The 25195-nt window shown below is 34.3% G+C and overlaps 6 protein-coding genes across 7 annotated transcripts; 5 read left to right on the top strand and 1 right to left on the bottom strand.

The window, feature by feature from the left end:
• The first annotated feature begins 268 nt into the window (after positions 1-268).
• LOC105974682 (PPR superfamily protein) lies at positions 269-2833 on the top strand. The gene is made up of 2 exons (XM_012999809.2): positions 269-2378; positions 2516-2833. Exon 1 carries the CDS (start codon positions 282-284, stop codon positions 2352-2354), a length of 2073 nt encoding a protein of 690 aa, XP_012855263.2. The 5' UTR covers positions 269-281; the 3' UTR covers positions 2355-2378; positions 2516-2833.
• A 4130-nt stretch (positions 2834-6963) lies between these two features.
• On the top strand, positions 6964-10700 carry LOC105974599 (polygalacturonase At1g48100). Its single transcript, XM_088818412.1, has 7 exons — positions 6964-7540; positions 8361-8492; positions 8576-8806; positions 8900-8944; positions 9258-9465; positions 9834-10024; positions 10115-10700. The coding sequence occupies exons 1-7, from the start codon at positions 7127-7129 to the stop codon at positions 10505-10507; spliced, it is 1614 nt and encodes a 537-aa protein (XP_088674538.1). The 5' UTR covers positions 6964-7126; the 3' UTR covers positions 10508-10700.
• A 2334-nt stretch (positions 10701-13034) lies between these two features.
• ECHID (enoyl-CoA hydratase/isomerase D) lies at positions 13035-15603 on the top strand. Its single transcript, XM_012999944.2, has 9 exons — positions 13035-13437; positions 13519-13641; positions 14089-14190; positions 14297-14335; positions 14444-14542; positions 14659-14706; positions 14796-14891; positions 15011-15133; positions 15246-15603. The coding sequence occupies exons 1-9, from the start codon at positions 13162-13164 to the stop codon at positions 15360-15362; spliced, it is 1023 nt and encodes a 340-aa protein (XP_012855398.2). The 5' UTR covers positions 13035-13161; the 3' UTR covers positions 15363-15603.
• Positions 15604-16571: 968 nt separating this feature from the next.
• Positions 16572-19494, top strand: LOC105974728 (ADP-ribosylation factor 2). 2 transcript variants are annotated; one of them, XM_012999871.2, is made up of 7 exons: positions 16572-16730; positions 17620-17789; positions 17925-17995; positions 18198-18317; positions 18865-18983; positions 19077-19158; positions 19272-19494. In XM_012999871.2, exons 2-7 carry the CDS (start codon positions 17642-17644, stop codon positions 19275-19277), a joined length of 546 nt encoding a protein of 181 aa, XP_012855325.1. In that variant the 5' UTR covers positions 16572-16730; positions 17620-17641; the 3' UTR covers positions 19278-19494. The 2 variants fall into 2 exon arrangements, with proteins under 2 accessions (XP_012855325.1, XP_088674536.1); XM_088818410.1 differs by lacking the exons at positions 19077-19158; positions 19272-19494 and having other exon boundaries at positions 16592-16730; positions 18865-18987.
• An 824-nt stretch (positions 19495-20318) lies between these two features.
• On the top strand, positions 20319-21809 carry LOC148770371 (uncharacterized). The gene has a single exon (XM_088818411.1). The coding sequence runs from the start codon at positions 20648-20650 to the stop codon at positions 21410-21412; it is 765 nt and encodes a 254-aa protein (XP_088674537.1). The 5' UTR covers positions 20319-20647; the 3' UTR covers positions 21413-21809.
• Positions 21760-24341, bottom strand: LOC105974785 (bifunctional nuclease 1). The gene is made up of 10 exons (XM_012999938.2): positions 24019-24341; positions 23481-23777; positions 23220-23390; positions 23070-23119; positions 22905-22961; positions 22731-22796; positions 22568-22642; positions 22323-22444; positions 22132-22223; positions 21760-22008 (listed from the first exon to the last, which is right to left on the bottom strand). Exons 2-10 carry the CDS (start codon positions 23767-23769, stop codon positions 21956-21958), a joined length of 975 nt encoding a protein of 324 aa, XP_012855392.2. The 5' UTR covers positions 23770-23777; positions 24019-24341; the 3' UTR covers positions 21760-21955.
• Between the last annotated feature and the right edge of the window lie 854 nt (positions 24342-25195).

Genomic DNA, 25195 nt, shown 5'->3' with positions numbered 1-25195 from the left:
TTATTAATTGTTTAAGATAAGTTTAGCCAAATGGGCCTAAGTTACACCTTATGTAACTAAAGTGAGATCCCTTCATTTTTTAAAAATTACATAAATGTCTATTGAAATTTGATTTAGGTTAGAAGGCCACCGCAAATTTAATAATTTTAGTGCATCTTTTTGAACAAAAATTGACGTTTAAGAATAATAATATTACTTAATGAGTTTATTCTAAATTTTTTTAATTAAAACTAAATTTTGAGAGAGATTTTTGTAATATTTTCGCAATAAATGGGGTCTTTATGGAATTTGATATAATTTCAGGAAGGATTAATTCACTCGCTCTTTATTTATTTATTTACTATTTGGCTTTTATTTTGATGAGAAACCAAAACTTACTGCTGTTCTGTGCAAGAGCAACAACGTTTGATCGGAGACATAAAAAAGCCGCACCGCTGTTCAAATTCTCCCTCCCACTACACACGCTCTCCGACACTAACCATGGCAGCAACGCCAATATCTACTACTACAACAGAACCATCGATTACTTAACGAAACACGGGTCCTTAGACTCTGCAGTCAAACTGTTCGACGAAATGACCAACAGAGATGCCATCACCTGGAACATTATGATTTCGGGGTATTACCGCCGAGGGTTTCCAAAACATTCTTTAAGTTTGTACAGCGAAATGGTTTCTCATGGGATTTCTGAGAATCCATCAACTTTTTCAACTGTTTTGAGCATGTGCAGCTGTGCGAGGTTCTTTGAACAAGGGCTTGTGGTTCATTGCAGAGCAGTTGTTCTTGGTCTTAGTACGAATACGTATATTTGCTCCACCGTAATTGATCTTTATATGCGAATGGGCCTCGTTGATATTGCTTTAAGATTGCTCAGTACATTGCAAGATAGGAATTTGGCTACTTGGAATCTTGTTTTTCGTGGTTTATGTGAAATGGGGCGATCGAACGAGATGTTGTGTGTGTATAACTACATGAAATCGGATGATTTGGAACCAAACGGGCTTACCTTTTGCTATTTGATTCGGGGTTGTGGTTATGAGAGGTTTATTGACCAAGGAATGCAGCTGCATGGTTGCGTAATCAAGAAAGGACTAGTCCATTCAAATTTGTTTGTTGCTAATGCTTTAGTCGACTTTTACTCCGCTTGCGGGATTTTTACAGATACTAGAAAATCGTTCGAGGTTATCCCAACCGAAGATGTTATTTCATGGAATTCCATGGTTTCCGTTTGTGCAGCCAATGGTTATTCTTTCGAAGCTCTTGAATTCTATCATAGGATGCATTTTTGGGATAAGAAACCATCAGCTTGTTCTTTTCTGGCATTCTTGAAATTATCTAGTGCAACGAAAGACGTCTCGTTTGGGAAGCAAATTCATTGTTGTGTTTTGAAATTATGTCTTCAAACCGTCCTCATTCAATCCGCTTTGATCGACATGTACGGAAAATGTGGAGATATCGAGAGCTCAGTCGGTGTATTCAACGGTGTTTCTCAAAGAACCCTCGAGTGTTGTAACTCTCTCATGACATCTTTACTAAGGTTTTGTCTCACAGAGGATGTAATAGATCTGTTTGGTCTTATGGTTGACGAAAATATCGGATACGATGAAGTTAGTCTTTCTTCGACTTTGAAAGCAATATCATTCCCTCTTTCATGTAGCTGCGCTTTGCTTCATTCCTGCACTATAAAATCAGGTTTTGAATCCGATAACGCAGTTGCTTGTTCTTTAATCGACGCATACTCTAAATCAGGAGAAATCGAATTTTCCCGCCAAATATTCAATGACCTTCCCTCCCCAAATGTGTTCTGTTTCACATCGATAATTAGTGCACTTGCTCGAAACGGGATGGGAAACGAATGTCTTGAAATGTTAAATGGAATGTTCCGGAATGGTCGAGAACCTGATAGAGTGACGTTCTTGAGTGTATTGATGGGTTGCAATCATTCGGGCCTTGTAGAAGAGGCAAGATTGCTTTTTCATTCGATGCAAACTCGTTTTGGTGTGTATCCAGATAGGCAGCATTATTCGTGCATGGTTGACCTTTTGGGGCGTGCGGGTTTACTAGAAGAAGCGGAAGAGTTAGTCAAAGATACTCCATGGGAGGGCGATTCGGTAATTTGGAGCTCAGTGTTGAGGAGTTGTAGGGTCCACCAAAACGAGCAAGTGGGGAAAAGAGCTGCGGAGATTTTGATGGGGCTTGAGACGGACAATCCTTCTGGTTTATTACAGGCTTCGAATTTTTACTCGGATATCGGAGATTTTGAGAGGATGAAATATTGTAGAGAAATTGGTGCTGCGAGAAGGATAAGAAGGGAAATAGGTCAGAGTTCGATTGAAGTGCGTGGTTCACTATGAAAGACGATGCTAAGCTATGAAGAGGTATTTCTATTTCTCCCGTTAATAATAATAAAAATCATTTTGGAATAATGCTGATTTGCAGGTAATGTATATATGTTGAATTGGTAAGTATTTATTTAAAATTAAACTCGACGAACTTTCTTGAATTTTATATGCAGAAGGAAAACATTAAACAGAAGTCCGTTTGGCAATTAATGGCAGTGATGCAGAGCTACCGCATGGGGCGGAACATAAATCAACGTCTCAGGTTAGTGCATTCTTATCATTCTATTGCATCTGACCATTCATCGGAGCATCACTTGTTATATTTCAATTTTAATATACATATATTAGGTCTTGACATCTTCTCGTAGATGTTACATCGGGTGAAATTCACCGTAGGTAAATTCCAAATCACTGAACTCTCATGTTTGACCTTTCCACACGAACCGTTATAATAAATTCTAAACATTTCATCTAACATGAAATCGTTTGAACTCGATTCCCTACAAATTCTTCCCACCCGAATTCAATTCGACACAATGCAATATATATATATATATATATATATATATATATATATATATATATATATATATATATATGTGTGTGTGTGTGTGTGTGTGTGTGTGTGTGTGTAGGTCATTGCCAGTAGTGTTTTGTGAACTATGATAGCTGCCTTAGCTTACGGATCATGTGCTCGTGTGTGTGTGTGTGTGTGTGTGTGTGTGTGTGTGTGTGTTGTAAACATATATAGCTTGAATTATTGGCAAAAAACATTCACGGATTGCTTTATGCACAACATATGTCAGGGAAAAATTTAAAATTTAAAATAATAAATAATAAAAGAAATTAAAATAAAATTGGCCCTTGTAAGAAAGCAAATCCGTGAACGCTTACACGATTTGTATTGGCCACACACTTCACAAAACCCTAATGCAGACAAAGAAAACAATGACAAGAAATATTTGTTTTTTGTTTTAGTTATTTTCCTGAATTTTATGGGAACAACACCCATGAATGGATGTGATGTGTACACGTAATAAAAACAAATAAAACTTCAACTGAAGTTTTTTCACATGCCAAACAACCCCTAATAAATATTATTTTTAACCGCAGCAGCAAATTCTGTAATATTTTTTTTTTCTTGGGGGAAATTAATTAATAAGAATAATTAATTGAAAGAAATTGTTGCTTTCAGCAAAACTTCTGGAATAATCTCTGAGCCAATTTTATTTTATTTTAATTTTAATTTGTTTTGGGGTATTAGAATAGGAATTTATGGTGCGTGGGGTCCATGCTAGATTTGTTTAACAAGATTCCAAGTATTTTTGGGACAATAGCAATTAATATTGGTTAGAATAAATTTTGCATATTTATTTACGGGTACTACTCCAGTACTCTTATTCTGTAGCACGAGTCTCAACTGTGCATAGGTTATGTTGTTTCTTTAAGGCTCGTTTGGTTGGAAGATTAGTCATTATTAATTAAATAATTCTTGCCGATTACAGATCATTTTAAGTACCAAACATAACTTAGTCCCACAATTCAATCCTCGTTCGTCAATAACTAACAGTTTAAGAATTATTTTATGCTTCGTCGTCTTCTCGAGTTGTTGGCAGATTCTTTGTGAGTTCCACATGATTAAGTATTAAGTGTAGGTTTATCTCGTGCACATTAGCACATACAGTAGAACCTCGATAAATTAATAACCTCGATTAAATAATAGTTTCTCTCGGTCCCGACTCGTTGAAAACGTGTTAAATTATTAACTCAATAATTTGATAATTCACTAAATTGATAGAATTTCCCTAGTCCGACTGTATTAATTTATAGAGGTTTAACTGCATATGGTTGGTTGTTAGTTCATTCGTTAAAAAAAAAAAAAAAAAAAAAAAACTAATATATATATATTGTAACTCTACATTTAATAATCTCTTGATTTTATCTGTAAAAGTCAAATGTGAGATTAAATATCAAAATAGAAAACAAAAAAAACAATAATATAAAAATTGTGACAAAATACTTTTTGTGCTCGAATCTCGTCATTTATTGAAGTGCAAACACCTTGTGAAAAATTTGATCACGAGAATTGGGGATAATGCTAAATGTGCCACAATAAAAATGTGTGATGCTAAATTATTTGATGAAGAACCCTAATCAAGTAATCATACATACATACATATACATATACATATATACCAAGTTCACGAGTCAAATTTAAAGTTCACGAGTGTATTAAATTTACAATAATTAAAATTGTCGGGCCTGCAGTCACCAAATCGGGCTTACGTGTGGTCATCACATCCAATTACTACAAGATAATGTCTGGATAAGTTTAGGACAAACTGATTTCTCCACCATAACTTCATCTCTGCATTTCCTAAACTTATCTCAACACCCATTAATCTTTTTTTTTTTTTTTTGCAAAAAAAAATAATAAATATTATAATAAGCCCTTGATAATTAAATGCTCTTCACTACAATTATATGAATCAATTCATCAATTCAAGCAAGAAATTAAATACTACAGCTAGCACATTTATTCTTTAAGCAAAAAAATCACCTGAAATCGTGGTAGAATGTCTCAATCTAGATTTCTTCGGTTTGGTGCAATTCGGTTTAGAGAGAGAAAGAGAAGTTCTGACATGTATTCAGAATTGTCAACATAAGTCAAACCTCCATAAAGTATAAAATATTTGTGAGTGATGATGAAAATGAAGCGGTCTTGCACCAAATGGCGAAATCCCGTAACTCAACTTCAGGGCCCGCCCGTTTTCTGGCCAAGTAAATTCTTTATCGGCGAATGTAAATTATAGCGACACAACGGCCCGTTATAGTAGCTTAAGGAACCAACCTTTGTCAGAGTTGAAATTCCTGTACTGCAACTGCCAGTACTCGATACTGTGTATATCACAACACCACCTGTGACCGGAATATAAAAAATCTAAAAAGAAAGCATAAAAAAATCAATGATGGACCAATAATTAAGAAACTAAACATGAAAATCTCACCAAGTTGTAATAATTACAACCAAACAATAACAAATTCTTAAGTTAACATAACAATTTTTTAAATAAATCATTTTTTTTCTTTCTAATTTGTATTCACATTTATAATAAATAATAAATAATTATTATTTGAAAGGTGCTACATTGCTAGAATCATGTGATGATTTGTGAGTGGTCGATCCTGTCTAAATTATTGGTGGTCGGACACTTGGACAGTGGTAATTTTCTAGTACAACTCTGCAATACTTAATACATGAGAAAAACAACCTGAAACCATGGGCTTCCCTTCCTCTGGTTTTCCTCTATAAACTTTCTTCCTACATTTTCTTAAACCGAAATGTTAAATGTCGTTTTAATTTTTTACTAATACCGTTTCGATCGAATTAAAACAAGATTTTAACCATTTTGTAGTTCGATTTTGGCAAAATACAGACCACGGAAGTTGTAGCCCTTTGTCTTATCTTTCTAATTCAACTCGAGTTTTAGATAACTCATATTTATGAAATTTGTGGGCAGTGTTCACTGATTCACGAATAACTTTATAATCCGATATCCAATCTTGATGATTGAAGTTTGATTAGAAACCTAACTCGAAGAACTACAATTTTTTTGCGTTTTGAGTTTTGCGTAATTCAGACTAAAAATGGTCAAAATTATGTTTGAAGTTGAAACAGTATTATTAAAACTGAAACGACATTTATCACATCCCGTCGTTAAACAACTGAAGTCTTCAACATGATTCATAACATTTCATTTGATTTGATTCTATTTGAATCAAATGTAAATGGAATGTGTGATTTCACATATATATATATATATATATATATATATATATATATATATATATATATATATATATATATATATATATATATATATAATTGTTAATGTTGGTTTAAGAAGGAGGAAAGACAAAGGAGAAAAAAGGAAGCCCGTGAAGGGGTTGCATGTGAGCATAAAGAGAGCTGTTATATTCAGTGCCTTTGACAATCTATAGACCCACTCACGTGTCTTTTTTGGCCCTTTACATCTAACCACTGATCGCAACATATAACTATTTTCCTTTTTTATTTTTTTTATTTTTTTATTTTATTACATATATATATATATATTATATATATATATATATATTAAATAAAATAATAGGCCCTCTTAACGAGCGTATTAAAGTAGAGATCACCAAGTACATGTTGCGATATACGGAAGCAATATACATTATTATATTTATATAGATTAAATGATTATTAGATTTCCTTTTATTCTAATTTGAATCTACTAATGGTCAGTAAATTATTAGGAAAATCATTTTGGAAAAGAAAATAAAAATATATATTGTATATTTGAGTCGTCACTAAAAAAAAAGTAAAAGAATATGTATTTATTAATTAATTAATAAATGGTCCAATTGGGCAGTTCGAAGTTATAAGTGTGGTATTTGTGCATGGACAACTGAATGAGTCAGTGGCTACAAAACAAACTTTCATATGCCAAAACTGGACCAGTTAGTTAACTATTTCCTAACCAAAACCCCATAAAAAATATTATTATTACAAACAATATTAATATATACCTCATAATAAAATAAATATAAATAAAAATAAAAAGAGGAATAAGACATAATTCTTTGTAGCATTATCAGACAATCTTTGCTCATGACCCTGATCCTATCTATATAAAAAGCCATAAGCTCACTCCTCTGTTTTGCTCTTCCCATCTTCAGATAATCCACAAAATCCTCCCTCCACCACCACCGCTGCCGCCACCATCTCCGGCGATAAAATGGGTGGTTCTTACTTCAGAAACCTAACATTCATGGTCATCGTCACGGTTCTTCTTTTTGGGTTTTCCCATATTGAAAGTGGCAATGCGAAGAGAATTGGCCGGCATTGGCGGCAGAGTAGAAACGCCGCCGATTCTCTTTCCAAGAAAAAAGGTAGAAGCCACCACAGTAGCAATGCCGGTAAGTCGAAACATAAAACTCCATCTCCAAAACCACCACCTCCGCCGACGCCGGCGCCGGTGGTGGTGTCGGCGCCTCCGGCGCCGCCACCAGCCACCGGACCTAAAGGAAGCCCTCCTCCACCCACAGCTCCGCCCACGGATAAAGGTGGCGGTTATTCACCGGTTGGTTCGACGGTTTTGAATGTGCTGAATTTCGGAGCGAAAGGTGATGGAATCTCGGACGACACTAAGGTAAACGAAAAACATTAACTTCCATGCCTGTCTTAATTTCGTTTGTTAATGATTGATTATAAGTAATTACTATATTATTTCTCTTCAAATTCCAAGAATTCGTACTTTTGTCAAGTCAAATTTTGAAGAATTTAAAAGATTCCACGAAATTAATTTCAAGTATTTTGATGAGTGTTTACTTTTATTCCCTACTTCTTTTTTGGTAGAGCTTGAGGTTTCCCATGATTACCCTTTATTACAAAGTTTATATTTTTACAACAAAAGGTAGCTACTTTTTCGGGAAAATTACACTTTTGACCCCTCAAATTTGTGCTAATTTCACATGTAGTCCCCTATGTTTCAATAACTTAACATTTTTGGTTATTTCCGTCAATTTACCGTTAGTCCGCCGTCAACTAAGGCAGTGATGGGCACATACTTGATTCCGTTAGTACTAACGGTAAATTTGATGGAAACGACTAAAAGTGTTGAATTTTAAAAACATGAGGGACCAAATGTGAAACTGGTGCAAATTTGAGGGATGAAAACTGTAATTTTCCCAAATTTTTATATTAGATTTAATTCTTTGAGCACAATAGTTAGGTGTGTGACAATATATTAGTTTAAAAAAACCAGTTAGAAACTACAATAACTGCCAAAGAAACAGACAAGAAATTGAAGTGGTCCACTCAAAATACAAACTAACAACTGTAAGATGTTAAACCAGCACATGAACTGATTCCATTTTTTGACTATTCAGGTATATTTGTAATTTAAATATAATACTATAATAATTAAGTATAATATTATAATAAATTAATTAATGTAAATTAAAATGCAGGCATTTCAAGCTGCTTGGGCTGCTGCTTGTAAGATTGAAGCCTCAACAATTAATGTACCAGCAGATTATGTTTTTCTTGTGGGGCCCATTTCGTTTTCTGGCCCATATTGTCAGCACAACATTGTTTTTCAGGTAAAATAATTAATAAAATAATTTATTTTATTATTAAGTAAGTAATTATTTAATTTAGTTTAATCAATGTGTTAATTGTGCAGTTAGACGGCGTAATTACTGCACCAACAAGCCCGAGCCATTGGGGCTCGGGCCTACTACAATGGCTCGAGTTCACTAAATTAGTGGGGCTTACAATTCGAGGGAGTGGGACAATTGACGGTAACGGAGCCGTTTGGTGGCAGAATTCGCCGTACGATCATGATCCGTTAGACGATCAGTCGAAGCTTATTTTCCCCTCAAATGGCTCTTTGTCACAAAAGCCCCCAATTCCTGTAATAATTGTGTTTTTAGTCCCTACAAAAAGTTAAGTTTGTTAGTTTTCTCCAATATATGAATTCTGACTTGTCTTTATATGCATCTAACAGGTAAGAAGCTCACTTGGCGGGAAAATGCCAAGCATCAAACCAACTGTAAGGACCACTTGAAACTAACTAAATCTTCATTTCATTTTAGCATTTATTGCATTCTGCACCCCTATGTTTTTTTCTAATTGTTAAAAAACCCCTAATGTTATTTTATCGGCCAAAAAACCTTATAATTCAATTTTTTTTCAACAAACTACACCCCCTAAAAACTCACTTTATAGGGGTCTTCTGCTAAAAATAACTGCATTATTGCCAATAAAATAATATGGGATATTTTTTTTTTAGCAATTCGATAAACTTTTTTTTTTATATCATGAAATAAAATTGATATATGTTCTAAAATTCTTGAAAAAAATAGGCACTTCGATTCTACGGAAGTTATAATGTGACGGTCACAGGCATAACAATCCAAAACAGCCCTCAGTGCCATTTGAAATTCGACAACTGCATCGGAGTTTCGGTGTACAATTTCAGCGTGTCGTCACCCGGTGACAGCCCTAACACAGATGGGATTCATCTCCAGAACTCGAAAGATGTTCTTATTCGCAGCTCCACTCTCGCTTGTGGTAATTTTAATAATTCTTTAAATCTTATTTATATATATATATATATATATATATATATATATATATATATATATATATATATATATATATATATATATATATATATATATATATAAATGACAATTTTGTGATGCATTTTGCTCCAACCATACAATTATTTAGGGCCTATACTTTTAGATAGGGTTATTTCAAAATGTCATGATCACATTTTGCAGCCCCACAAAGATGAGACAACTTTGTCATTAGTCTTATTACAACCTGTGAACTTTAACTAAAGGAATGTTCAGAAATACTCTGGCATGCAATTTTTCATTTATTTTTTATTTTTATTTTTTAAATTTATATTCTGATTAAATGTTGTATTACAGGGGATGACTGTATATCAATACAAACAGGATGCACAAACGTATACGTACACAACGTTAATTGTGGGCCCGGACATGGAATCAGCATCGGAGGTCTAGGAAAAGATAACACAAAAGCTTGCGTGTCGAATATCACTGTACGAGACGTTGTTATGCACAACACTATGAATGGTGTCCGAATCAAAACATGGCAGGTAATAATTTTTATTTTTTTTATTTTGGAAAAAAAAAAATCTAATTAATTATTAATTCTAATTAACAAACATATTAATTTGATTTTACAGGGGGGATCGGGATCGGTGCAAGGAGTGCTATTTTCGAACATCCAAGTCAACGAAGTCCAGCTCCCGATTGTGATCGACCAATTCTACTGCGACCGGAGCTCGTGCAAGAATCAATCAGCGGCAGTGGCATTATCGGGGATTAATTACGAGAATATACGCGGGACCTACACGGTTAAGCCGGTCCACCTGGCGTGCAGTGACAACATGCCATGCACGGACGTCACTCTTACAAACATACAATTGAAGCCGCAGCAAGAAAGATATCACATGTACGACCCTTATTGCTGGCAGACGTTCGGACAACTGAATTCTCCGACAATTCCTCCGGTGGGTTGTTTAATGGTCGGAAAACCGTCGAGTAACAAGATTCAGGGGGATAGTGATTCTTGCTGAGTGATTTTTTTTTTCTTTTTTTAAATTGAGGGAGTGATGATTCTTGTTATGTATAGTGGTTCTTTATATATATATGTTGGTGGTGTTTTTTTTTTTTTTTTGTGCGGTCGGCATGGTTTGGTTGACCCCTTAGGTAGTGAGAAATATTGTAGCAATTATTAGATAATACGAATTTTATTATTTGTTTTGCTAAGGTTGTATGGGCTTTCTCAACAATAATTTTGTAATGATTATATATATTTATATAAATCAGTTCAATATATCCATGACCTACCATATGTTTGATACAACTGCAATGATTTGTGAGGGCACAAAATAAAACTTGCAGACACTTTTTATTCACTTTTTTTAAACTACAAATATAATTATTTTCAAATTCTCTCAACCTCTTGGAGTTCCTTTCTCAAATCCCGACCAAAATGACAACAAATTCGATGTAACTTTTACGTTTTTATGATTGTTTCGTTATGTAAATTACGAAAATGAAAAGAATGGAGTTTGTTAGTGCGGTTCTACGCTAACTCATAACCACTGAGTTCGTGTAGAAACCACGCGAACACGTGAGTTTGTGTATAATTTTTCTTTCCTCAAATTGAATTTTTTAATTTCTTTTTTGGATTTAGTGAATTTCAATTTTTTTTTAAATCGAGTTAGCAGAAGAAAAAAAAACGAGTTTGTGTAAAAGTGGGCGAATAACTATGTACTGCGAACTCAATACACAGTTATTCGCCCACTTTTTCACTTACCAAGATTCTAGAAAAAACGGAAAAAATTACCTCCGGGTTCATATTGTTTGGATCCATCTCGAAATTTGTTGACTTCTTTCTCAAAAAAAAATAAAAATTGTTGAGTTCATTGCCACATAACGGTTCAAAATACCCGGCCCGTTGTTTAAGCTGAAATGTATAATCAAATGGGCCTATGGTTTGACCCAATAATACCAAATCAGCCCTAACATAAAACAAAACGAACCAACCAGCCCAATATTGGATGACGTGTCCTCGATTCATTATTATAATTGGTTCACGCTTTTCATGCAAAATATATTTTATTATATATATATTTATATGATCTTGATTCTTGATATCTCAATTGACAGTTGCAGCCGATCTACTTCTAATAAAATTATTAGCTGGTATATATATAATTAATTAATTATTGTAAAAAAAAAAATGTAGCTAATTAGTAATTATTCACCATGAATTAACAACATTCATGCCTTTTTCTAATGAAGTAAATAAAGCATTAAGCATGGCCTTGAGTACTTTGATGCAACTGATCCATCAGTTTGGTGTAATAATGTGGGTTCACGTTAAAAATATATGTATTAAATTTCCATTTAAATGAATTATATGTATATATATATATATATATATATATATATATATATATATATATATATATATATATATATATATATATATATATATATATATATATATATATATATATTTTTTTTTTTCTTTTTTTTAATGAATTATACTCTTTATGGTGTGCAAACGACGAAACTAGACAACTTTGACTTTTTTCTCTCTCTTTCCTCAAATTTAAATGGAAGAGAAACAAATAAATAAAAAAAAATATTAGAAAGAATCAACGTGATTAATGCCGAATTTGTTACACTAACCATTTGTATGTATAACAAGATATAGCCCGCATGGGTGTAGCTCAACTGGTTCCGGAGGTGGTAAGTTGGTGCAAGGTCCTAGGATCGAATCCTGGCAGCCGCAGTGTGGGAATTTCAACTCCAATGAGTTGGTTCCTTGTGGGCACCAGGTCCGGGTCCGCTACCTTAACGGGCCGTTGAGTTACCATGATTTACATTCCTCCATCAATCCTTGTCGGGCCAAGGGATGGGGGCCCTGGGGGCGAGGGATTTCGCCTTTTTTTGGTGCAAGATATACCCCTAAGGCCTAAGCTAGCCCGCATGAGTGTATAGTTCATCTGGATCTGGGTGGTAAGTTGGTACAAAGATCTATGATTGAATCTTGGCAGATGCAGTATGTGAATTTCAAGGTCAATGATGGTTGGTTCCTTATGAACACTAGATATGAATCCGCTACCCTAAAAAGTCGTTGGTCACCATAATTTATATTTCTCCATCAAATACTTGTCGGGGCCAAAGGATGGGGACGAAAGATTTCGCCTTTTAATACAAGATATACCCCTAAGCTTGTTCCGTAAGGGATGATCTAGCGGTTGGAACAAGTGCGCTTGTGTCAATCGACCCAAGTTAAATCTCTTTGCCACTAGATCTAACTTGTCCACGTGGTTAACGTTCTTCTTCAAATCAATAATTATTTATACAAAAGTTTAGATCTACCCAATGCACCTATATGGTTGGCTGTTGAGTTGTTAATTCAGTAAATTTAAAAAAAACGAAAAGAATAGTTAGATTTGAAATAAATCAACTAATCCAATTGGAAAGTCAACAAGGGCAATAGTGGAATTACACGCGGATTAAATTATTAGAGTAGTAGGCTTATCTTATTATATATATATATATATATATATATCTTATCTCCTCCAACTTACTATATATACTCTATAGTTTTAGCAAAGTAAATTACATCTGCTACTTGTACTAATTCAATTTCTCTCATCCCTGCAAAATAATCAAAAGTCTAATTCAATCTTATTACCAGATAACAACAATGGCGGAAATGTTGGGAAAGGATTTTCAGACAGTAAACAGAAGAATCGCCTCTGTCGCCGGTCATCTCATTCCATCCCAAAACCCCAACCAAAATCATACCACCACCACCACCATCGCCGCCGCAAATTGCAGCTCCGGTTTCGACGATACGTACCACCGCGTCCACGGCCAAGTCCCCACCCACATCCCGGAGTGGACGCCGGCGATGGACGATTCCGGCGTCGCCTTCACCGACATTCTCTACGAGAAAGCCGTCGGAGAAGGCATCGCAAAGGTCTAACTCTGTCTATTTTATTTTATTTTTAAAATTCATTTTCCAGGATTTTAATTTTTTTTTTTTTTTTTGTGGCTGTAGATAACGATTAATCGGCCGGAGAGAAGAAATGCTTTCCGGCCACAGACGGTGAAGGAGCTGATTCGAGCATTCAACGATGCCAGAGATGATAACTCCGTCGGAGTTATCATTTTCACCGGCAAGGTATTTTTTATTTTTTATTTTTTATTTTTTATTTTTATAATAATAAACTCTTATTAAAATTCATCAAATTGTTAATTGAGCTTCAATTTGAATATATTTAATTGTCAATTGAATTTCTTAATTGATATTAATTGTTAAGTCATACATCACCCCTTCGTTGACTATCACAAACTTGATTGTTACTCATACTGTCATACATATGCTTTCACATTTATTTATTTATTATTACAATGTATCTTTAAATAACAGGAGTAGTTCATGTAGTGAATTTAATTTAATTTAATGCCATATAGTACAATGTATAATACAGTAGAATTTCGGTAAATCTGTCTCGATTCGGTAAAAATGTACAAAATTTTTAGTTCGATAATTTAATATTACGCTGAATAAATAGTATTTTTTACTGGTCCGGTTGTATTAATTTATAGAGTTTTTTATGTTATATAGGGTACTATGGCATTTTGCAGTGGAGGAGATCAATCACTCCGAGGCAAAGAAGGTTACGCTGACTTTGATAATTTCGGTCGCCTCAATGTTTTAGATCTCCAGGTACATTTATTATGAATTCCAAATAAAATACTCCGATCTGATCGTAAAACAAATCTAAAAAACAATTTAATATTGAGTACCCGATTAATTATTTTTTTCGATGTAGGTCCAAATCCGTCGCCTCCCCAAGCCAGTGATAGCAATGGTAATCTTATTTTAATCTTTTTAAATAAATAAATGTTTATCTTCTACAAAAGAAATCATTTATGAATAAATAAAAACTTATGCCTTGTTTGTTGTATTAAAATAAAAGGTTGCAGGTTATGCTGTGGGGGGTGGACATGTGCTCCACATGGTATGTGACTTAACAATTGCAGCTGATAATGCTGTTTTTGGTCAAACAGGACCTAAGGTAATTAATTAATTTAATTAATTAATCCTTATTCTATTGTTATTATTTCCTTAATTAATTATGAGAATCCTATGTACATATATATACTTGGATGATTTAGTTTGTGGGGATTGCAGGTTGGAAGTTTCGACGCTGGTTTCGGGGCATCGATAATGTCTCGTTTGGTATTGTTTCAAAACTTTTAAGACATTATTTTCTCTCTCACTGTCTCATTTCTTTTTCCTTGTCCTAAAATATTTTGTCAATTATATAGGTAGGGCCGAAACGAGCGCGCGAAATGTGGTTTATGGCGAGGTTTTACAGTGCAGCTGAAGCAGAGAAAATGGGACTTGTGAATACTGTTGTTCCTGTAAGATTTTCCCTGCTACTAGATCTATATAAAGTATAATAATATGTCTGAATATATATTGGAATTTAATTTAACCTTAAAAAATAAAAAATAAATGAATTTTTAATTTAATAAATTAGGTGGAGAAGCTTGAAGAAGAAACAATAAAATGGTGTAGAGAGATAAATAGGAACAGTCCAATGGCAATTCGTCTATGTAAATCAGCTATCAATGCAGCTGATGATGGCCATGCTGGACTTCAGGTACTCAAAAATAAATAAATTAATTAACATGCTATTTAATTTTTAAGATATAAATAATTCATTGTATTACTTGTAATAATTTTTTTTATTTTTATGTTTTTGTTTTTTCCAGCAAATTGCGGGAGATGCGACGCTACTGTTTTACGGAACAGAGGAAGGTACGGAAGGGAAGAATGCATACTTGCAACGCAGGAAACCAGACTTCTCGAGATTTCCTCGGCTTCCATGATTTTTCGTCTGGAGAAACAATTACCATGCAAGCTTTCTTCTTATTTATATGCTTACAATAATTACGCTGAATAATTAATTGGTCGAGGAAAATAAAGCTGTAACGAAGCCCGACCAGTTTCCAGTTTTCGTTTCGTCGTTATGTTTTCCTGTTACAAATTACAGACAATTGGCATCTCTGCCTTGTTTCTGTCTTCAACTTCTATAGCAAGAGCAAAAATTATCTTGATTTTATATATAAATCATGCATCTTATATATATATATATATATATATATATATATATATATATATATATATATATATATATATATATATATATATATATGTAATGTCTAAAGATTATATGTAATTTAAATCATGCATCTTTATATGTAATTTAAAGATTAAATGGACACAAATATTCAGTTTAGTGGGCTTAAGTCATCCTATTAAGTGGGTAAATTATGAAACAACCCTTGAACTTAGACTAAATAATGAAAAACACCCTTACATATCCGTAATTACCAAAATCCCCCTCTGACTAACTGTTGACCGAGTTTTTTAACAGAAAATGTGTACTTATATTAAATAAATGAGAAATAAAAGAAAATATGTGAAATTGTGTAAAGTCTATTCCGTGAAAAGCCACACTATAAGGGGTTGATGTAAGAGAAAAACCAACATTAGGGTTTTTTTGTAAACTACGAACAAGTGTAGGTGATTTTCGTAATTTACTCTTACTTTAGTTCTCTTACAAACGAGCTTCTTATTTTGGGCTCTCTTAGCTGTCAAGCCCAATATAGAACATTATTAATAGGTTGGAGTGGTCCAATTAGATATATCAAAATCATTGCTAATTTTAGACCCAATAATCACAAATGGACAACTTACAAATATTACAAAATAAAAATATATATTTTTTTCTATTATAAATCTCAATACTATTCAATTTTATAATTTGTTTTTGGCCGCTTAATCCGTGGAAATCTACGGTGCAGAGCTGGCCATCCAACAAAGCACGTCTTTTACAAAATCGTCAAAGGAGAGGCGCGTTGAAAAATCTTGTTCAATAGCAAAGCACAAACACATTATTATGATCCAACGGTCACCTTAAGAAAGGAGAAGAAGATCCAACGGTGTCAATTCCTGTAAGGGCTGCCCCGTTGTTTTGGAGAATGAGTAGGGGCATTTTCGGCATTACACAAATGCCTGGAGGACGCGCCCAATATAAATGACCATTGGTCGACGATTCTCAATCCTCACCAGAAATAGTCATTTTTACTCTCTCTCTCGCGTTGTTCTCAGGCAGCTCCATATTTTTCTCTCCGAATTTCATAAGAAATACTCGCTTTCTCTCTCTAGGATCTCATCAAATCTGCCGTTCTCAGGTATGTGATCAATTCACCATGGATTGTGTGCTGTGTGCGTTTTTTAAGGTTTGGATTCTGATCGGAGTTGTGATTTTGTTCATTTGATGTTGTGATTTGATGCATCTGTTGTATGTTATATGAATTAGGTTTTTCCTTTTTGCTGATTTGTTTTGCATTTTATACTTTCTTTTGGGGTTGATCCGCCATTTCGTCGGTGATCTAATCTGGAATCTAGTGATTGAATCATTTCGATCTGATGGATTTCTTTATGAATTTCGTAACTGAATTTTGAGAATCTGGAAATCGTGAGATTGATGTCGACATTTGCTGTGGCTTTATTCGGAATTGATTTTCCTTGTAGATCCGTTTGATCTGGTAATTTCATTGGAAAGTTGAATTTTAGCTCCAATAGTTGTTTTTTCGAGACTTTGTTTTTAGATGTTTGTTACCTAAGATCATGCTCCCCCGTTATATATTGTAGATTGGGACGTTGTTTGAAAAAAAATCTGCGTATTATTAGTTATATGTGATGTGCTCAAAATGCTTATCTATAGATTGGGATGTTACCGTTAAATCATTTCATATATCAATCTCTATTTTATTTGATTCGTAAACTGTGTTTAAAAATAATTGTATCTGATGTTCGTTTGGTTCAGTAGTGGGAGCATGTTAGTAATGATTATTGTTGATTGATATGCATAGAGTCTTATGGTTTTGCATGTCCAAATGTTGACATGCATGTTAGTAATGATTATTGTGTAAACAAATTTTTTTTTCTAGAATTACATGTTGTCATCGATAGACGATGCTCAGGCTATCTTGAGATGATTATCACTCGTATGAGATGCGTGTAGGGCTGGTATATGCATATTTACATAACATGAATGGGAACCATAATGGTATACAGGTGTCAAAAACAGTAACGAGAAATGGGGTTGACATTCACGAAGCTTTTCAGTCGGCTTTTTGCCAAGAAGGAGATGCGCATTCTGATGGTTGGTCTCGATGCGGCTGGTAAGACCACCATCTTGTACAAGCTCAAGCTTGGAGAGATTGTCACTACTATCCCTACCATCGGTATGCTCTTTCAACTTGGCTCTGTTTATTTCTGCTGTGTACTGTTTAATATTCCTCAACGTTGGCTTTTTTTTCTTTTTTTTTTTCTTTTGAACTACATCCGACAATATTCATTTTCTTTTTGGCTTACTGCAGGATTCAATGTGGAGACTGTTGAGTACAAGAACATTAGCTTCACTGTTTGGGATGTCGGGGGTCAAGACAAGGTTGGGATATGTATTTTTATGTTACGTCTCGTCACTATCTTGTAACTATATTTTAGTTAAATAAACTTTAGCTCTCCATGCTCCTGTTTACCTTGCCCCTGTTTAAAGATTGTCATCTCATATTATATAGCACAATATTCAATTTCTTTATGAAACTTTCATGTACTTTGTAGGTTAATTATTTTTCTACTTAATTTCACAGATCCGTCCACTATGGAGGCACTACTTCCAGAACACCCAGGGTCTCATATTCGTGGTGGATAGCAACGATAGAGACCGTGTTGTTGAGGCGAGGGATGAATTGCACAGAATGTTGAATGAGGTAATAAACAATCCCTTTCTAAAGTCTGTTAATGTCAATATTCTACTTCTAAGAAGTGCAAACTCGTCAAGCACTTGCCTAAGAAAAAAGGATTCTCAATTAGAAATATATATATATATAGAAGAATAAATTATGTCCATAATATCAAGACTTCCTATCAATACTATTCAAACTTGGAAATACAACCCCCCGACTAAATGCAGCAGAGAGAATAGACTGTTAATTTGCTATGTCATCATTCGTGTGCTCCCATTGCTTGAGGTCAGTGTAATGTATAAATATTTGTTGTGAATCTACCCATATTACCCAAGTTGACTGTAAGAAAAAATTATGTTGAACTCCTTTCTTATACATATATCTTGGGATTCTTTTAATCGTGGAAGTACCAACGATCCGCTAGATAGCACATAATCGTTGCTGGAAACAATCAAATTAGCTCTCATTTTCTCAGTTTGATCTCAATATTGGAATAGCAATATAAATTCTAGGATTGATTATTTCGTGACATAATCATATTTTTGCTAAACCATTCGACTCGTTCTTTCAGGATGAGCTGAGAGATGCAGTACTGCTTGTATTCGCAAACAAACAGGATCTTCCTAACGCAATGAATGCTGCTGAAATAACCGACAAACTTGGCCTGCACTCACTCAGGCAGCGCCACTGGTAAACATTCTTAACCCAAGTTCCTCTTAGATTCCATCGTTGCATTTATGCTGACTGTATTTTGTTTCTCACTCGATTTTTATTTGCTTGCAGGTATATTCAGAGCACCTGCGCCACATCTGGAGAGGGTCTGTACGAGGGGCTCGATTGGCTCTCGAACAACATTGCTAACAAGGCAAGTAGTGTTCATTCACAGTCATATTTGAATTATATATATCCGACTGCTATTGCTTACTATTTTACCGGTTATTGTTTTGGTCAACTTCTGACTCTGCTACATTTTTATAGGCTTAAAAGCTTTTTCGGAGAGCTAATCTGGGATGCCACCGACTTTTTCACCCAGCCTTTTGGCAATGTAATATTTCTTTACAATATTTTTTTGCTATGTTTAGGAGGACCCTTTGAAAATGTCTGTTTAACAAAGGATTATTTGTTTCATAAATTTCGAAAATATTTGCTTAGTTGAATGTAATACACAATCGTTGGTTTTTGGATTTTGTCCTTTTCGTTTGCCGATGCACATTTATTTTAACATGTAAGTTCTTGATTTTAGGTGGTAGTCGAAATCAAATATTCGTGCTGAACCTGCTTATATTTTTCAAAAAACTTGAACGTCTCCATTCAAATGGAATCTTTTACTCGACGTCTGATTTACTAATCTGTTTGTTCGGGGAATAAATTCAACAACTTGATCATAAGATAAATTCTTCGATTGCAATTCGAATCCCTTGGATGATCTTATACTTATATGATCAATTCTTAATTTTATTTTTTACTATTATAATTAATTAATACATCGTTGTCAAAAAATAAGGAAGTTGGAAAAAGAAGCAACAAGTAAAAGCCAAAAACAAAGTAGCACTGTCTCCACTGCTATATTTACCCCTGAGAAGCAGGCATATAACTGTCACTGTATTTTTGCAGGTTTGTTTTTGTCAGATCAAAACCAGGGAATTAAGTGCTTTAGTAAACCCGTACTTCATTAATAACCCCGAAATCCAAATGTCGGGATAATATTTTTTTTTTGTATGAATTAGTTCCTTTTTTTTTAATCAGAATTTTAATTATGAAATAATTCAATGAATTTGATAGGTGTATAAATTATGGTCGACATAGAGTTTATATTATTATTATTATTATAAGTTATAACAGATAGTCAGATACTACTAACACATGATGCAGTAGTTCAAAAACTTAAATTAATACTAATAAGTAATACATACCTACAGACAAAATTATTATTGCAAAAGCCCAAAAAAAATAAAATAAAAATAAATAAAAATGGAAGGCCCCTCTGCTACAAAAGAAATGGTACGCCATAGTACCCGCAGACCCAGTCCTACACCAAATCCGACAATATTCTCACTCTCTCTCTCTCTCTCACACACACACCACACCAAGAAAAGGAAACCGTCGTCTAATTTCTTATACATTTTTTTTTTCTAGTATCTTGTCTGTGTATACAAAATTTACATGCCTTTTTCTGGTTTCATTTTCTTTCCTTAAACCCTTTCATTTCCTTTCGATTCGATTCTCCTCCCCCTTTTTATGGTGCTCTGTTTCCATTCTTGCAAAACAAATCCAAACCGCTTCAACTATAATAATTATTAACCTGCTGCTGTTCAAGTTGGAAAATTAAGAAAACCTGTCTGAATTTTTGAAATATGGAGTGGGGAGGAGTGTTTGATTATAAGGTGACGTTCGATCGTTTCTGTGGAAATGGAATCGTCATGTTGTGGTGGGTTTGCCGAGTTCTGGTGGTGCTAGGGCTTATTTCGTGGTCGCCGGCGCTTTTCCCGGCGGTGTTCGATTTTTCCGGCGGGTTTTACGTTGAGTTCTTCTCCGGTTACGCGTTCAACCCCCACTTGGTGTTCCTTTTCGGAAACTCCATCATCGCCTTGCTGTTCGTGCTCTGCCGCCAGAGCGACGCCCTCAACCTCTCCGTCGGCGGCGATTTCTACGACCACTACGTGAGGTTTAGCGAGGAGGCGGCTGAAGAACGGGAGCCTGTTCTGCCTCCGCCGTCGGATAATATGGCAGAAGAATTATCCGACGCCGGCGACGATGAAAAGCAGATTGTGGTGCGGGCGGAGGAGGCGGAGGCGGTTTCTGAATCCGACGACGTGGCGGCGGCCTTAGAGACGGCGGCGAGGCAAATAGAGAGGTTTCAGAGGACACAGTCGGAGAAAATGAAGAGCCAGATTTCGGTGCGGCCGGAGCTTCGAAGATCTGAGACGACGACGGAGAGTTGCCGGAAAACAGGGAGTTCATCGGGGCCGGTGGTAGACGTGGCGGAGATAGAGACTCTGAGCGGCGAAGAGTTCCGGCGAATAGTCGACTCATTCATCGAGATACACTGGCGCAAAACGACAACTAAACAGAATCAGGTCGAAGAACACGACAACTATCGTTTATTGAAAATGGCGTAATTACAGTAATTAAATTTGAAATCCGGGGATTAATTATAATTTTTTTTTTTCCAATTGCCACGTCATAGATTTAAGCAACAGAGGCTGGATTATCAAATTCCCAATATTTTTTTTTGGTGGAATTAGGAGCCCTAATTTAAACTCAATAATATTTAACAATTGTATCTTATTTTCTTGAACTATCACTTTTTATTTCATAGCATTTGTATTATGACATATATTAATCTCGATAAATTTATGTTACACCAGATGTAATTTATTTTGAATAGATCTACAACGTTCATCTACACACACCAACTTGGATGTGTGTGTGTTTTGTTATATCAGAGAAAAAGAAGATAGAGATCTAACTGTTGTATTTCCATTATAACATGGAAATAAATAAGATATACTTTCATAACATTGTTTATTTACACACATTTATACACAAGTTTTTTTAATTTTTATATATAAAGGGGAGTAAGCATAGAGATTAATTACAAGAAAATGCTCGACCGATGATTCCTATGTACACAATTCAAACATATATATTAAAGGCTTTTGTTATGTCCAGTTCCTCTTAGACCGAAGTTGAGTGAGCTTGTCCCTCAATGAAGCTGCATCAATAAAAATTTCGAAATTTTCGATATAAAAATATTATTCAAACATTTTCTTTTTACTTTTTTCGTGATTAATTTAGATTCTTCAAGAAAATCGAAATTTTCAGACAACAAATATACCTGCATCTCTATAGCGTTCCTCAACAGCAGCAATTAGCATGTTTCTCACTAAATCGAACTCCTTTGTCTCGATGCACGACTGGCCATTAGGTCTACACCAATAACAAAAAAAATAAAAAAAATTGCCCGTATTAAATTGAACTTCTCTAAAAGTCGAGACATTCTTACAACAAAAGGACATCGATTTTTACCTGTCTAGTTCAGTGAATAATAGGCCATGATTCGGTGAGGAGCTCTGCACAGAAACCTTTGCAGCCTCGACAACTCTCATGCCGTCACTATATGCCAAGAATTTGTTGACTTGTATCGGCACCTGTTGACCATTTTGAAATTGATTTACGAGACATTTTTTTTTTGTCTAAGACGGCATCACAAATTGGGCCACTGAAGCACCGTAATAATTTTTATAATCAAATTTACAAAATGGATTATTTACCTTGCATCTCACTGCAATATTAATGGCATCTGACGGTCGAAGATCCAAGCAAATGCAATCCGCTTCATTACCCAACTTCAATCATCGAAACAAAATTCGTTAGTTACCATACAAAAATTTCGAAAGTACGTCGAATTTTTACACTTTCTCAGAGCGTAATTACCTTCACAAGGTGAAGTTCAGCATAATACGCCTCGTGTACCCTTTTAGTGACACGAACAAGTTTCACCTGCACAATAATTCAGCCGAAAAACGGTTTTTATTTTTTTATTTTTTAAATAAATCGACAATTCATATATCCAAAAGAAAATAGCTTCGTGTACATCACAAAACTCACTGTATAGCCCATCTTCTCAATCATATCCTTCACCACTTGATACATAGTCGGCCTAGCCTGAAGTCGAACGACTAATAATCAGCCGAAATATATTTTTAAAAATATATTTATTTTCAAATTTAATATCCGAAATGAAGGGGAGAAAAAAAAACGAGGGCAGCGTACAATTTGGACGTTCCGCATAGCTGCCATGAGCAACACACTCGGCATCTCCACTGTTTTTTTTTTTTCAAGAATAATGAGACAACATAAGACAAACAAAAAACTTTGCGCAATTGTAAGAAAATAGCAATAATTAATTAATAATTCACATACAAACAATTATGGGGAGAAGTATCCCAGTCCCATCTTCCATCTTCAATACAATAGCAGGGTGCGGGGAATAATCCGCTACATGACCGCCCTGCGGACTATTGTGGACGCACCTCAAATGCTTTCCGTCTCTCATCTTGATCACGAATCCATCCGCCCCGCTTTTTACCTCGACTTCTCCAAACAATAATTAAAACAAAAAAAAAATATTAACACTAATAAACAACCTTAAACAAATATTATGAACAAATATTACGAACGTACCAGCTTCGATCACGCTCGAATTAACATAATCACTATCACTATCTTTGGAATTTCCAGCTTTGTTGCCATTACCGTTGGATGATGAACTGAAACTGCAATTAGTGGTTCTGGATTTCCTCGTACTTTGTCTGTATCCCAAATTAGTTCTGCCATAACTCTGCCTTTTAAGATCCGAGGATCCATTTGTAACCGGTTTAGCTTTGAGCAGGGGTGAATTAACCGGTATGGAGAATCCGGTTTGTTTTGCACGTACAACGGGGCAAATAACTGAGCCTTGTAGAGAAGCCATCTCAATATCTATTTAAATTTAAATCATCACAAGAATTAAATTAATTAATAATAATCATAACCCTAATTTGGTGTGATATCTAATTTGGGGGAAAACAATTTTTTATAACGTGACCTAATTAAAGAACTAATTTTTCCATTAAATTATGTTCAATACAATAATCAATCGAGATTTTAAGAGAAAAATAAGATCAAAAAAACAGGTTTTTTTATTTTATTTTATTTTAATGAACATAATTAAGGAACACACCTGAAAGAAAAAAAGCCCTGATTCTGAAGAAGCGACCAAAATCGAAGCGTAATCAGCAAATCTTATGTTATAATTTGATGTAATAACAGGAGAAACGAGATTAGTGTGAAGTAGTTAACGTACGACACAGAATACTGGATAAAGGAAGTTGAAATGGTGTGAGTGAGTGAGAGAGAGAGAGAAGAAAGATGAAGAAGATAAGAGATTCTTTCTTTCTAGAGAGAGAGAGAGAGAGAGAGAGTAGAGTTAAATTAAATGTGAATTATTAGCGTCAGTGAGTGTAGATGTTAGTTTGGACAGACTGTACAGAAAATGACGTTTATGACTTTTTAAACACTGTTCTATTCCAGTGAAACCTCCATAAATTAATATTGGGACCATTAAGATTTCATTAATTTAGCGAAATATTAATAAATTAATAATTATTAATTTATACATTAAGTAATAATTTATTAATTTATGAAATTACTTTTATTATTTATATTTTCAATAAATACATTTTTTTATCTTTTTACGTGTATATTATTCATTGTACCATTAGTTCAATGCACTATAGAGCCCGTTTCATAAACAAAAACTCTTAAAGCAGCAATGGTATAGAGATTTTATGTTGAGGTATGAGAAAACTATACCGAAAGTTCTAAGCATGTTAAGAAAAGTGAGGGACGAGATTGATGGTAATGTGAACTTCAACAAGAAACAAGTGATAACTAAATTATATTGTATTAAGCTTTCATAGATCCATAAAATATATACTACACCATGTAATTTAAGAATTAAAAAGTAAGGGACGAAATTGATGCTAATGTGAAGTTCAAAAAGAAACAAGCGACAATTAAATTATATTGTATTAAACTTTCATAGATCTATAAAATATGTACTACACCATGTAATTTAAGAATTAGTTTTATGCATTATTAATTTATATATTATATGGGGCTTCTTAAAAATTTTGAATGTGTATTATCTTATAAATTTAGCGAATTATTAATTTAGCACGTTGTCCCCGAGTCGGGACCGGGAAAATTTATTATTTAAGCGAGGTTATTAATTTATCGGGTATTAATTTATCGAGGTTCTACTGTATTTGTGATTCCTTTTTTGTATCTTTATCATGATTAACTTAAAAGACGGATTTACCCTTTTAATATTTACATTATTATTATTATTATTATTA

The sequence above is a fragment of the Erythranthe guttata genome, chromosome 5 (genome assembly GCF_056151865.1).
Source record: "Erythranthe guttata isolate IM_541 chromosome 5, IM_541, whole genome shotgun sequence".
NCBI lineage: Eukaryota > Viridiplantae > Streptophyta > Magnoliopsida > Lamiales > Phrymaceae > Erythranthe > Erythranthe guttata.
Note: the sequence above shows the minus strand (reverse complement) of the source record. Positions and strands in the feature narration are given on the sequence as shown.

What these genes read in the sequence shown, in the direction of transcription:
- LOC105974682 (XM_012999809.2), top strand. Translation starts at nt 282, where the DNA reads ATGGAATTTGATATAATTTCAGGAAGGATTAATTCACTCGCTCTTTAT.
- LOC105974599 (XM_088818412.1), top strand. Translation starts at nt 7,127, where the DNA reads ATGGGTGGTTCTTACTTCAGAAACCTAACATTCATGGTCATCGTCACG. An exon ending in AGCACAACATTGTTTTTCAG is followed by an intron (nt 8,493 to 8,575) that starts GTAAAATAATTA and finishes TTAATTGTGCAG; the next exon opens with TTAGACGGCGTAATTACTGC. An exon ending in TCCGAATCAAAACATGGCAG is followed by an intron (nt 10,025 to 10,114) that starts GTAATAATTTTT and finishes TTGATTTTACAG; the next exon opens with GGGGGATCGGGATCGGTGCA.
- ECHID (XM_012999944.2), top strand. Translation starts at nt 13,162, where the DNA reads ATGGCGGAAATGTTGGGAAAGGATTTTCAGACAGTAAACAGAAGAATC. An exon ending in TTGTGAATACTGTTGTTCCT is followed by an intron (nt 14,892 to 15,010) that starts GTAAGATTTTCC and finishes TTAATAAATTAG; the next exon opens with GTGGAGAAGCTTGAAGAAGA. An exon ending in ATGGCCATGCTGGACTTCAG is followed by an intron (nt 15,134 to 15,245) that starts GTACTCAAAAAT and finishes TGTTTTTTCCAG; the next exon opens with CAAATTGCGGGAGATGCGAC.
- LOC105974728 (XM_012999871.2), top strand. Translation starts at nt 17,642, where the DNA reads ATGGGGTTGACATTCACGAAGCTTTTCAGTCGGCTTTTTGCCAAGAAG. An exon ending in CACTACTATCCCTACCATCG is followed by an intron (nt 17,790 to 17,924) that starts GTATGCTCTTTC and finishes GGCTTACTGCAG; the next exon opens with GATTCAATGTGGAGACTGTT. An exon ending in TCACTCAGGCAGCGCCACTG is followed by an intron (nt 18,984 to 19,076) that starts GTAAACATTCTT and finishes ATTTGCTTGCAG; the next exon opens with GTATATTCAGAGCACCTGCG.
- LOC148770371 (XM_088818411.1), top strand. Translation starts at nt 20,648, where the DNA reads ATGGAGTGGGGAGGAGTGTTTGATTATAAGGTGACGTTCGATCGTTTC.
- LOC105974785 (XM_012999938.2), bottom strand. Translation starts at nt 23,769, where the DNA reads ATGGCTTCTCTACAAGGCTCAGTTATTTGCCCCGTTGTACGTGCAAAA. An exon ending in CTATGCGGAACGTCCAAATT is followed by an intron (nt 22,962 to 23,069) that starts GTACGCTGCCCT and finishes GTTCGACTTCAG; the next exon opens with GCTAGGCCGACTATGTATCA. An exon ending in CTGAACTTCACCTTGTGAAG is followed by an intron (nt 22,643 to 22,730) that starts GTAATTACGCTC and finishes CGATGATTGAAG; the next exon opens with TTGGGTAATGAAGCGGATTG.